The 12934-nt window shown below is 33.6% G+C and overlaps 1 protein-coding gene across 12 annotated transcripts in view; it reads left to right on the forward strand.

Annotated features, from left to right (window-relative positions):
• The window catches only part of AGTPBP1 (ATP/GTP binding carboxypeptidase 1), a 67787-nt gene that overhangs the window by 28142 nt on the left and 26711 nt on the right, over nt 1-12934 (forward strand). For all 12 annotated transcript variants that reach the window (XR_008210689.1, XR_008210690.1, XM_052701594.1 and 9 more), the window contains 10 exons: nt 1169-1262; nt 2721-2758; nt 4563-4771; nt 5212-5389; nt 7012-7103; nt 8207-8323; nt 8748-9457; nt 11990-12073; nt 12233-12319; nt 12414-12562. Coding sequence is in view for 10 of the 12 variants with exons in the window: in XM_052701594.1 (XP_052557554.1) it covers nt 1169-1262; nt 2721-2758; nt 4563-4771; nt 5212-5389; nt 7012-7103; nt 8207-8323; nt 8748-9457; nt 11990-12073; nt 12233-12319; nt 12414-12562 (1758 nt within the window). In the remaining 2 variants the exon portion in view is untranslated. The remainder of the gene's footprint in view (nt 1-1168; nt 1263-2720; nt 2759-4562; nt 4772-5211; nt 5390-7011; nt 7104-8206; nt 8324-8747; nt 9458-11989; nt 12074-12232; nt 12320-12413; nt 12563-12934) is intronic.

Raw genomic sequence — 12934 nt, forward strand, 5'->3', positions numbered from 1 at the left:
TGCATGTCTGAAGGTGAAAACATAATCACATTCCTCAGAGAGAGTTGACTTGATGCCCTCTAAGATTAGCATGTAGAATTTGTAAAGACCCAATACTTTGTGTGGAAGCTTTGTTTCCTTTGAGCTGTAAGGTAATGAGGTGAAATACTTTTAAATGGGAAAAGTTAATAGAACTAATCATGTAGCTTAGGTAAAAACTTACTTTAGCCTGAACATAGGAGTCTCTGTTTCAGATTCTGCTAAGATCCTATCTATCTTTCTGTATTTCTCACCCTTTACAAGCAGGAAAAGTAGTAGTTTATTTCAGTTTGCTGGGTAGCATTACATAAGGGTTCTTTCTGCTTGCTGCTAGAATGGAGTGCTAATTTTAATTAACTTAACAGTATTATAGTAGTGCTGCTAGTGATGATGACTTTGCAAGTTGCTTCAAGTACTGAATTTCACAAATGCAGCATTTATTATGTTTTCTCTCTACTTAGTTGCGGTCATCTTATTTTGCTAGGACTGTGTCTTACTGAGCTTATTTGGCAATTTAATTCCTGTGCTTGTATAGGCTATGCAGTGTGCGTTCCTTGAACAACAATCTCAGTACTATTCTCTTAATTAGTGCCTTTCTCACTCTATTATTATTATTTTTTATTTTCTGAAAATCTGCATGCAGAACATTTGGTTCAGGAAAGATTAAGTGGGGCAATGCTGGTTGGCATTTTTGTCTTTTACAGCAAATGCTTGACTTTCAGATACTGGTGTGTAAACCTGTTTAACCTGGTGCTAAAAGAAATTATCAAATCATAGATCCTAGTAGTCTCAAAATTTTAGATAGCGTGGTGTCTCAATAAAATGTGGAAATATTTTTTTCCATAAAGAAAAAATCATTTCAGTGATTTATCTTAGTAACAAAGGAATCAGAAGCATGCACTAGGAATAGTGTTTGATTTTATCTGTAAAGCAGTAATATATTTTGTTTATTTTGTTTTTTTATTTTGAAAGTTTTATAAGGATTGGGTCTGTACAGTGATTGTGTGAATAGTAGCGTCAAGTTGTGATGAGCATTCTGTGTTTCGGAGTGTAATTGCCCGGATGCTAGTTTGAGTATATTGATTTTCTTTTGCCTTTCTTGTTGTATTGTATTAAAATGTTGTTGTTGTTGTTGTTTTTTAACTTCCAGCTGTAAATGCAGTGTCCTTAGGAAAGAACGGAGTGGTTGAACTGATGTTTAAGATCATTGGACCTTTTAGTAAAAAGAACACTAGCCTTATGAAGTAAGTAATGTTTCTTTGTATAGTATTTGAAACAAACTTTTACATGTTTCAAATTCTTTAATGAGCAGGAATATTAGAGATATCAGCTGCAACTTACATTTGTGATTTGAAAAGATTTGAGAAGGAGAGCTACAAAGCTGACTGTTTTATCCAGTAGAGTAACGCAGAATATTTTATTGTCTGGTTACCATCCATGTAAAAGAGTACAAATGTTATTTTTTACCTCCAGTATTCCTGCAAGCAAGCTGTACATGTGCTACCTGCTATCCTGATATAAGAACAAACTGATCAGGACAATCCCATCAATTTTTGTCTGTTGAATTGGCTCCCAAATCTTCTTTGTGATTTAGGGTTGCATTAGTGTACCAGGATTTTGTGTACTACATTAAAGCAATTAATAAGCACCATCATCTGCCAGGATAAATAGGATGTAAAAACAAATAAAATTCTTTGGGTACTTTGAAATGGTGGCATTAGGTATTTTAGGTATTTTATTCTAAACTTATCCTTTTTTGTGGGTGGGTTTTTTTTTTGTTGTTGGTGGTGGTGGTTTTTTTTTTTTTTTGGGTGTGTGCAAGGGAATGTGGGTATGGAGAAGTTAGGATAAAAACAAGTAAGTGTATCTTACTGAAAATAGCCTTTTCATTACATACTAGGAAAGGTTCTAAACGCATACCTGTGCGAAAACTAATTTTTTCTCTGCTTAACAAAATAATAACTTATTGTTGTTCATATTCTGTGTTATGTTATCTAAAACAGATGATACTTGTGGTCAGTGGAGTATGTTTAAAAAAACAAGCACTACCCCTTTAAGCCCCAGCTAAAATTAAACACATGAACTTACTATTCCATGATGTGAGTAATCTTGATATCCTTGTTTATAGCCTGAGTTCAGATGTGTGAAGTCTATCCTTACAAAGAGGGTAAAAATAAGTATGTAAGTTTTCTAGTTGTACATCTTGAGTGAGTTGAGACAAGATGTTAATGTGCAAAAAAACCTTGTGTGATCTTTTACTGTAGTACAGATTGATGAGCAGTACGCCCCTATATTCATAAACTGCCCATTTTGTCTGATGGTTTTCTAAAGCAGTGTCTTTTATTTTACAAAATACTTACTCTACTGCTAATATAAAAACATAGATCTTAGAGGTATCGATTGAAATATAGCTCATAAAGATTGCATTGCCACTTAATACTGTTTCTTGCAGAATGAGCGCTTATATAGTGTGATTTTTTAAAATTTCACCATCAGATTTCAGATATAAAAAAGATATTTTAATAAAACGAAAATTGTAAGGCCAAGTCTGTGATATAACGCAACCAGGAAAACATTTAGGTAGATGCTAAAGAAATCTGTTAGCTGTACTTTTTTTTTTTTTTTTTTTAATATAGCTTTGCAATGTTGTAGATGAAGTTCACCAGCTGTTTGTTGTTTGACTGTTCTTGTTATGTTGACAGGGTTGCTTTAGACACACTTGCTGCATTGCTAAAATCAAGTAAGTTTTTGACTACAAGAAACTATTTGTCTAGTTGGGATATACGTATGTGTATAAACGTATAGATGTGTGCTTATATAGAAAAAATAGTAGAATTAGTACTAAGTCTATGGCCAAAACAAAGTAATGGATATGACATTCAAAAATAAAGTTAGAGTTTTATCTCCAGTCTCTGGTACAATTTTTCTTTGGTGTGTATATATATTAGCTACTGTTTCTACAGTTTTGCAGCAGAAATGTTGCACAACTTCTACAGAATTGGTCTGGATGCAAGATGGAGAAATAGCCTTTTGTATTCATTCCCCTCAGCTCTTAAGACAAGAGATCTATAGCTTGTCTCATATGATCTTCTTCATACAAATATTTGAAAATATCTATTGGATGCCAGGGAAAAATAGAGTTTCTTTCTGTACCTTTCTGATAAACAGGATGTTAAAGATAAGCCTGTTGGTGATGTCCATGAAGTGCTACCAGGGGTAACAAAACAATGACCTGTTCTCAGACACTGGCTGTGTTGGCTGATGGCAGTGGATAACTGACAAATGCCATCGCTGTTGATTTTGTACCAGGTTATAACTGACAAGGGATTAAAAACATTATTCCATAAAAGATACAGCATTCTTAGTTGTTCTAGTAGAGTTTGGTAAGAGCTAAAGCATGCTTATATTTTCAGAAGACTATTTCAGACATACAAGAGGAAAAGACTGTGCTGCTTATTATGCAGTACTGAATTCTCTTGGGTTTGATCAGAGTGATGCTTAGGTGTTACGGATTTGTGTGTTTACTAATATGGGGGTTCCTCTTGGGGAAATTCAGGAAAAGAAATATTTATGAATTTCTGGTGTGTAGAGTGCAGCTGGCAAACTGATTACCCAATTCATGTGTTGTATTTGGGGTTCAGGTGTTTTTGTGAGTGATTATTGCTGCAGTACCACACGGATTACAAACAGCAGGGAAGTTTGTTTTACCTGCTGTGCTTACACTATGTTTGGATAAACATTTTTTTAAAATTTGCTATCTGACATTGCCTTACAGTTACCTTTCTGTGTAATCCACATTGTTCTTCTGATAAGCTGTAGAAATTACTTGGAATATTATTCTGAAGAAGGAAGTATAGGATATTAGAGCTGATCATTTAGTTGGTTTTCATTGGAGTAGTATTTCCTGTGCTTGCTCTTTAAAATGATACTTAATTATATTGTATGTTCTAGTTAAGGTTTTTCTAGTACTTTTTTCCAAACTCACGTTCTAATTTGGATTTTAATTATTAAAAAAAAAAAAAAAAAAGCAGTCTGAAAATTATCAACTTTATTTCCATCTTGGAGCAAGAATAACTAGATACTAGATTCTGGATACTGGATTCATTTTAACAATGTAGAAATACGTATGGAAATTTTCCTAATCACTTCTTTATTAATAATATTTTGCCCATTATATATTCTGTTATACACTTTGATATGTATACTTCCTGACTATAAAAGTAGTTAAACAAAAAGTTCTCTTCCATGGCTGATGTATTTGTGGCTTAGAATGAGTTAGTTAAAAGTTTGGCAATACTGACAATCACAGAGGAAATAAGGCTTCTAAGAAATGTTTTGAAAATATGGAAACAAACTTGCTAGAATTTTGATTATTACTTTGATATAATGCACTGCCAAGTGTGGCTGAAGTAATGCCTTCGATGAAGTAGTTCAGTACCTTGTGTAAAAAATCACTTAAAGATAGGAAAGTATTGCTGAAGATGTAACAATATTGGAGTAATTGCTGAGTTTTTAATTTACTTTCCTCTTTTTTTTTAATAAAGAAACAAATGCCAGGAGAGCAGTAGATAGAGGATACGTACACATGCTTTTAACAATTTACGTTGATTGGCACCGTCATGATAGTCGACACAGATATATGCTGATACGTAAAGGAGTTTTACAGTGCATTAAGAGTGTAACAAACATCAAATTGGGAAGAAAAGCATTCATTGATGCAAATGGGATGAAAATTCTTTATAACACTTCACAAGTAAGTTTCTCTTTTCTGTCGTTGCTGTTCTTGTTCTTTTTGTCTCTTAGGAATTAGAAACATATTCTGACTTTGAATTTATTGTTTTTTTTTCTGATATTCATGTTCACTCCTGATTGTGAAGGCAATGGTAGTTTTCTTTACCTATAGTAGAAGTCAAAGATACAGGATGAAATTTATATTTACTGTTACTCAGACACGATTGTTTCTGGGAGGAGTCTTGATTTTATTTATTATAAAAAGGAGTCTTCATTTTTAAGTCTGCATTTTGAAAAGATGAATCTGGGTTGACAGAAATTCTCCTTGAAAAGAGGCACATAGATATTTTTAAGTTAATTTCTAGCAAAATATTTTAGCTGTTAGGAGTGGATTTTAGAAACTAATGAAATTTACTACCGGTTTGTGAGATGCTCATTTCTTCATTATTTTTCTTTTAATAGGAGTGCCTTGCAGTAAGAACTCTTGATCCACTTGTCAACACATCCAGCCTAATAATGAGAAAATGTTTTCCTAAAAATCGTCTTCCTTTACCAACTATTAAAAGTGCTTTTCACTTCCAACTCCCAGTTATTCCTTCCAGTGGTCCTGTGGCTCAAATGTACAGTTTGCCTCCTGATGGTATGGTAATTTTGTAATGTTTTTCCTTTGAAAATGTCTAACACTCCTGTTTACAAAGTGTAATCAACTGAATTTATTTGTGATTTTTCTCTGCTAAAACCTAGGCTCTGATGAGATTCTTCTCTGCTAACAAAGATTCTGTGGCTCTTAGTGTGGAGCAACAATTTCTAATGTTAACCTTTAACTGATGACAGTTTTGTCTATGTATATGTGGTTATGTTTCTGGTGATACATAAAAATAGGAAATAAAGTGTGATCAAAATCTAAAATGTTCATCAAGCTCTGAAGTGTCAAACATCAACTGTGTGTATTCATCTCTGAACTTACCTAGACTCTCTTTTTAACTTATATATATTCAATGTGAAATGTAATACAGTATTACTAACTTTTATTTATTCTGATAAACTGAATGTACAGAATTTAGATTAACATGTATTTGATTTTAAATCAAAGTATTGATTTTAAATCATTGTGTTTCTTCCTTCTTTTACATGATGAGAAAAGTAGAACTGCTTTCTTGGACTGCTGCAGTCTTCTAGGCATCACTCATCTGTAAAATGTTTGCATGGTGCCTTGAAAGAAATACGTTCACCCTATTGTGCTTACCTCTTGTTATTTTGGGATAGTTAATGTTTAGTGCATTTTCAGATACAGGAAAACAGCTTAGTATTGGAGTAAGCAAATAATGAAGTTGCTGTGGGGAAGTTGCTCCAAAATAAAGAGGTGAAGTTAGCTTTTTTAGTGTTTTCTTATTGACAGTATTTTCTAAAATAAAGTGTAATAACAGCGTGGAAGAAGATGAATATTTATTCAGGGTTTGTATAGGAATGACTCAGGCTACAAGTGTTTAGAGTTTTGCTTTCAGAGTAGCAAGAGATCTAGAACTGTTGTAAAATCCACAGAAGTTATTTTAGTTTCTAACTAAGTTAGAAGTTGATCAGTAATTTCAGATGTCTAGAAAATAACGTCTTGCTGTATTTTTAGGGAGTAAGATTTCATTCCCAGCCTTTGTTACACAGGTGCAGTGACCACTCACCTTCAGTATTTTCCTTGCTGGTTTCTAGTGATAAGTTTTTGATTTCTCGTTAGTTAATATTAGATTCTTCTGGGCTTGTCAAAAATTGTGTACGAAGCACTTTGTACCACACTTCACTGGTTAGTACCAACTGGCATGACTGAAAGGTGCTAAGAACCTCAGATTTTTTTGGACATGCTCATAAGTACTGGGAAAAGGTTTCAGAGTCTTGTTTTGTGCTGAGCTCAAGTCATGCCATACATCTGCACTGTAAAATAATTCTGAAGGTCATGTTCTATTTTATGTTTTTGGGGGTGGAAGCTTTGGTTTTGCTTTAAGCCAAAGATTTTTGTTCTGATTTAAACTGGAATGAAATGTCCTAAATGGAGTCTGCAGAATTATCATACAAACATTTTGTTGGTGTTGGTTCTTTTTTGTTTTGTTTTATAAATCTGGTGATAATTATTAATATTTGCAAGGCTTTATGGGACCTGATGACTTTTTAAAATCAACTGGTAACTAGAAAGGAAAAAAAAACACCTTTTTTTCAAGTGTATCTATTGGTTTAAATGTGTAATCTGCCTTACAAAAACTTTTCATATTGTAGTGGATGATGTGGTAGATGAAAGTGATGACAACGATGATACTGAAACAGAATCAGAAATTGAAACTGAAGATGACAAGGACCAAAATTTTAAGGTTGGTATGAGACAAAACTAATGGGCATAAAGGAGGCATCGCATTTTGTTGTTATTATTACTTTTAAAATTTTTTTAATTGTTTATACAGCCATAGATTTACATACTGTGATAATGTTGAGAAGGTTTTCGGGGCAATTTGTGAAATTAAAATATGTGCTGAAACTTAGAATTTCCTTGAGAATGCCAGCCTTTGTTGCTCAATTTGCCTCAAGATTTTTTCTTAACCATATTTCCTCCGCACTTAATGTGACTTGAGTACAGTGGAGCAGAACACTGCAAAAAGTGTCTGTGAACCCTGCAGCATTGTTTGCAGGTGCAAGACACTGCAAGTCTTTCTGCAGCATTGTGCTCTCTACTTGAATATCTCCTAGCCCTCACTTCACAATTACCTACACAATGCAATTTGTAAGACATGCTCTAAGTTTTTCCCTTATTCTGGAATGAGATTGGCTAAGTCAGTGCTTCAGTAAGGTAACTTTAAAGTTCAGCCAGCTGTAGAGGTAGATTTAATCTCTACACTGCTTTATGCTTTTGGAAGGGCTTTTTCTTCTCCCCGTTCCAATAAGGATGTGAACGGATGCTTATTCAGAGCAGTCTTATTCTACATTTTTATGTTACGTATATTTGGGAGTTGGTTGAATTATCTGTCTATGGGCTGCAATGAGAACTTCTATTCAAGGCACTCATGAGATGTTGCAAGGAGTATTTTCCTCCATTTATACATTTGTCACTGCAAGTCGGATGAAATCTCCACATTTTGCAGGTTTTGTCAGGTTATGTGTAGATCTCATGTAAAGTGTAATCTGTGCATAATGCATTTGGGTGAAAGCAAGAAGGTTGTTCTATTTATGATGTTTCTACTAAAATAGAGGTTTAGACCTACCACTAAAATGAAGCTGCTTTTAAAGTCTTATGATGAAACGCACAACTCAACTAGTTTTAAAATAGTGATATCCCACTCTTAAATGGCCATGAAAGAAGAAAAACCTGAGTAACACTTTTTTTTTTTACTAATTTTACTAATATTACTAATATCACACTGATATTTTAGACGTTCATTAATCCTAGAAGCAAGACTAATTTGTTCTCTTTATTTTTCAGAATGATGATATTGAAACTGATATTAATAAACTGAAACCTAGACAGGAACTGGGACGACCCTTAGAAGAATTGAAAATGTATGAGCAATTTTTCCCAGAACTTACTGAAAACTTTCAGGTAAAGTACATGATTCTCAGTGCAGTTTTTACTGTGAGGAACTGGAATGCATTTTGATGTGTTTTTGTTTGTTTGTTTTAGTGGATAGCTACTCTAGTTAAGAAAGGGAGAGACAATTTATAGTTTTAGAGCTTTGTGTGGGGGGCTATATAGTGAATTATTTTGCTTAATGTTCTGTGTTACTTTATTCTGACTGAGAAAGGGATAGCAGGCAGATATAAATATTTAAACAATGTCTGATTATTACACACAGCAGATAGTAAAATAAGAAGGAAGGATATGAGATATTTTTGATGAAGTGTACTGTGCACCTATTGGCGTTAGCTAGTTGTAACATCTGGTGAATGGTATTCACTTGACTTTTTTTTTCTGATAAATTGCTTGTCTATTTTTTTTAACATATTTTTAAAATTTGTATTTTAAGGAATGTGATTTAGTATCCAAGGAACCAAAGCCTTTTGTGCCTGATGCAAATCTGGGTGGACCTATTGTGGTTCCTACAGCAGGAGAGGAGTTCTCAGCTGAAACAGATCCATCAGTGATAGGAATTTCTTTGAAGGAGAGCAATCCATTACTGACAGAGGAATATAATAGAAGGCCAGCTTTTCTGGAACTACCAAAGAAAGATAGTATCAAAGACAGTAGCTTACTTCGGCAAAATGTTCGAAGGAATCTGCTTCCATCATGCGAGAGTCTGAGCCAAGAAATTGTGAAAGGCTTGGACAGAATCAGTCTGCAAAACACTGCAGAAAATGATCAGTACTATGCTACAGAGTGTGTTATAAAAAAAGAAAACAAAACTAGCCTCACCCCACTTGCTTGTAGTAAAACTTGTGAACATGTTTCACCCTGTGGAAATAGCCTTTTTGAAGGATCATCTGTCCATCTTGGGAAATTCTGCTGCACAGGAGTGGAATCAGAGGAGGAGGATACCAAATCTAGTTCATCAGGGGAACAAGTGGAGCTTGAGGTTTCTGATGTATCTCCTGTTCATGACTGCGATCTTTATATAGAAATGGTGAAAACCACAAAATCTATTCCTGAATATTCAGAAGTGGCCTATCCTGATTATTTTGGCCATATTCCACCCCCCTTTAAGGAGCCTATCTTGGAAAGGCCTTATGGAGTGCAAAGGTAAGTTACTGTACTTCTTTTGTTGTCAATGTCTTCCTTGAAAAAATAATCTTTAGGCTAAGATTAACAGGCATGTGTACAATTTTCACTTTTGTATCTAAAACTACTTTCAGTGGGGGGAAAAAAAAAAAGAAAGCTAAGTAGATATCAGTGCAAAGTCAACAACAACAGAATCCTTAATATACAATTCTAATTCAGTAGTTACAATTTCTAAATACTGTTTACTTTGTAATCTTCCTATCTGTGTCCCTTTCATCCTCTCATCCAGATCTTGTAGTCTGTATTTAAAAACAATTTAAAAAAAAAATAAAAAAATCCAAACTCAAATTGCACATTTTAATATTTCAAAACAGAAGGCGAACGCAAGAGATGTCGTGCTTTCCAGCTTGTGTTTAACTACATAATATCATACTTAGCAAGGAATTGTGTGTATTTTAAAAATAAACCAAGACATGAAGGTGCACTGACAGTATTACCTCTTTTTCTTGAAGGTTTTTCTGTGTTGTCTGTAAGTTAAGTATGGAGTCTAATGTATGTGAATGCAATTCCTTCTCTTTGTCATCCTTCTGGAGGAGCTGGGAAATAACTATACACTAACCAGTTGATGTGTTCAGGGTTAGTATTTTTGAATAGAGACACCTGAGTGTTCCCTTCAGGTCTTAGCAAATATAGGCCATTTAAAAGTTGAAGGATACTTTAGTTCTTCTCTTTCCTGTGGTAAAAAACTTTTTTTTTTTTTTTAAGCAAACTGCAGTGGGAAAATTATTCTATTAATACTTTCAACTGGTTTTTTTTAATGTCTGCAATGGAGCAAAATTTAGTGCTGAGGATACAGTTTTTGTTAGATCTGCAGAAAGACAGAATAAACATGTCAACACAACTATGATGAATGTGACTAGTAAGAACAATTTGCAGAGATGGTATGAAGAGCTGGCTCATATGCATAGGACTACATTACTGTAAAGTCACAGGAGCATTTTTGCAAAATGTGATGGCAGATCTTCCCACTTGCTTCATTATTAGGTTGAAAGCTTTCAGCTTTTACCTGAAATTGAACCATTTATGTGAGATTTATTATATTTACATTTATTGATTTATCATCACTTTACATATTGATGAGGCCATAAGAGTGATTAAAAACTAGGCTATATAATTAAAATGATTTATCTGATTTTTAAGCATGTTGTAAAATCAAACTTTCTGGTGAAATGACTGAGAAACTTGAAACTCTAATGACATAATATAAACTGCTATAGAAAGTACTATTTCATGTAGGAAAAAAATCTCTAACTGCTTATCTTTAAGCTAGATTAAGTTGTCTGGGAACAAGATAGGTGATTTCTGACTCAAGATGAAGATCTACATATTAAGAAAATTTTTCGTTTAACTATTTTAAAATAGTTTTTCTTTTGACTTCTTGGTGCCTATGAATTTTTCTTTTTGTATGTATCTTAAATACTATTTTTTCCTTTTTTCTGATATTTGAATGTCTGTTATTCATAAATGGATTTCTTTCTGGCAAAGCTCTTTTGATAGTAAGAATCATTATTTACTCTTTAAAACTGAAGCATATTGAGAGCTAATGATTTGTGTAAGATCAGAAATCTGTATTCTGCCTTGAACTGAACCTGCTGTGATAGATCTTGGTGAGTCAGCATTTTTGTTATTATGACAGTATATTGGACTTGTGTCTTGCTTACTTTTCCAGTTACTCTTAACTTAGTGAAGTGCGAGTGTTCTCCACTTATCGTTCTTTTTAACTTACCTCAACAATATTTAGTTTAATTAAATGGAGAATTTCCAACCTGAACATACTTTACATCTCTGTTTCTGTATTCTTCATTGTTAATCTGCCTCCTTTTCTTCTTATTGCAGGTGCTGTGCAAGCTTTCCCACACAGCTCTGCTACTATATTTCATTCTTGAACTGCAAAACATTCTTACTTTTCCAAACCAGGACCTAGATACTGCCAGTTGTGCAATGGTTTTATGATCTGGATAAACATACACCTGACATTTGATTGACATCACCAAATTCATTCTTATTTGTTACCTAGTCGATAAATGAACATAGATCTCCAGAGGTGAAAAGCTAGTGCATTAACACGCTCACTGCACGACATACTATGTAAAACTAAATTTTAGTTATGATAGGACTCAAGTAAGTTACTAATATTATGAAGTGCTGTCCTAGATTAAAGCATTAACATAAATAATATTTGAGTAATTCCTGCTTCTACTATAAATTATGAAGTGGTGCTTTTTTTTTTTTTTCATGAAGTACAATTCAGTGGGTTGTGTGCATGAAAACTCAGTTGTCTTGCATACATAAAATCAGTCAGCTGTGAATGCAGGTGTTTAAAATTAAGAACACTACAGCTTGTGCACATAAGCAGGATTGAGGCTTAGGTCTCTTATGAAATCTGTCTCACTGTCTTCATGTTAATTTCTTTCAGTTTTCTTTGAGGTAATTTCTCTTTTGTAATTGGAAACAGCATGCAACAATTTGAATGAGAATCTCCTTTTACTTTAGGACAAAAATATGTCAAGACATTGAAAGACTAATTCATCAAAATGATATTATAGACAGAGTTGTGTATGACCTCGACAATTCCAGGTAAGTTTTTACCCTGCTGAAAACAGTACTTATGGAAAGACTCAAAATAATTTTATAATTATCAAGTATGGATTGAAAATCAACTTTACGAGTTTGTTTGAGTCAAATCTGTTTTATTTATTTTGGCCTTTTTTTTTTTTATTTTTTTTTTACCCTTAGTTGTTCAGTACCTGAAGAAGTGGATGTTTTGAAGTTTAATTCCAAATTTGAGTCTGGAAACCTGCGCAAAGTCATTCAGATTAGAAAGTAAGATATTTCAGCTATTCTTTTTATGTGCAGGACCTTCCATTTTCTGTTTTTTTTTTTAAAAAGAGATTTATTTCTTCTTGTTAATCTTCAGAAACGAGTATGATCTAATTCTGAACTCAGATATAAATAGCAATCATTATCATCAGTGGTTTTACTTTGAAGTCAGTGGAATGAAAACAGGCATCGGTTACCGTTTTAACATCATCAACTGTGAAAAGTCAAACAGTCAGTTTAACTACGGTAAGATATATTTCCCATTCTTTGAGAAGAAGCATATAGAAAAGTATCTGGACTAGCCAGCTCATCTGGTCCGTTCCTCCTCTCCCCTCAGTCTTCCTGGGAATCGGTACATTCATGTTTTTTTACAGATCATATTTTTTTAACCAGGACTACTAGAGAATGTTTTGACAAATATCCATTAAAAAGAAAAAAAGGGTATCTGAAAACACCAGCCATTATTTCTAAAATAAGTTTTTGTTGTGAGTGAAGCCAAAACAAAACAATTCTCCTGGTGGCTGCAGCTACAGTGTGTCGTAAAATTCTTGTGGGAATGACACCACTGAGGCCTGTTGACCAGCACAGGTAGAGAATGACAGCTAATGTATTAAAACC

The sequence above is a fragment of the Tympanuchus pallidicinctus genome, unplaced genomic scaffold, assembly GCF_026119805.1.
Source record: "Tympanuchus pallidicinctus isolate F22 unplaced genomic scaffold, pur_lepc_1.0 scaffold4, whole genome shotgun sequence".
NCBI lineage: Eukaryota > Metazoa > Chordata > Aves > Galliformes > Phasianidae > Tympanuchus > Tympanuchus pallidicinctus.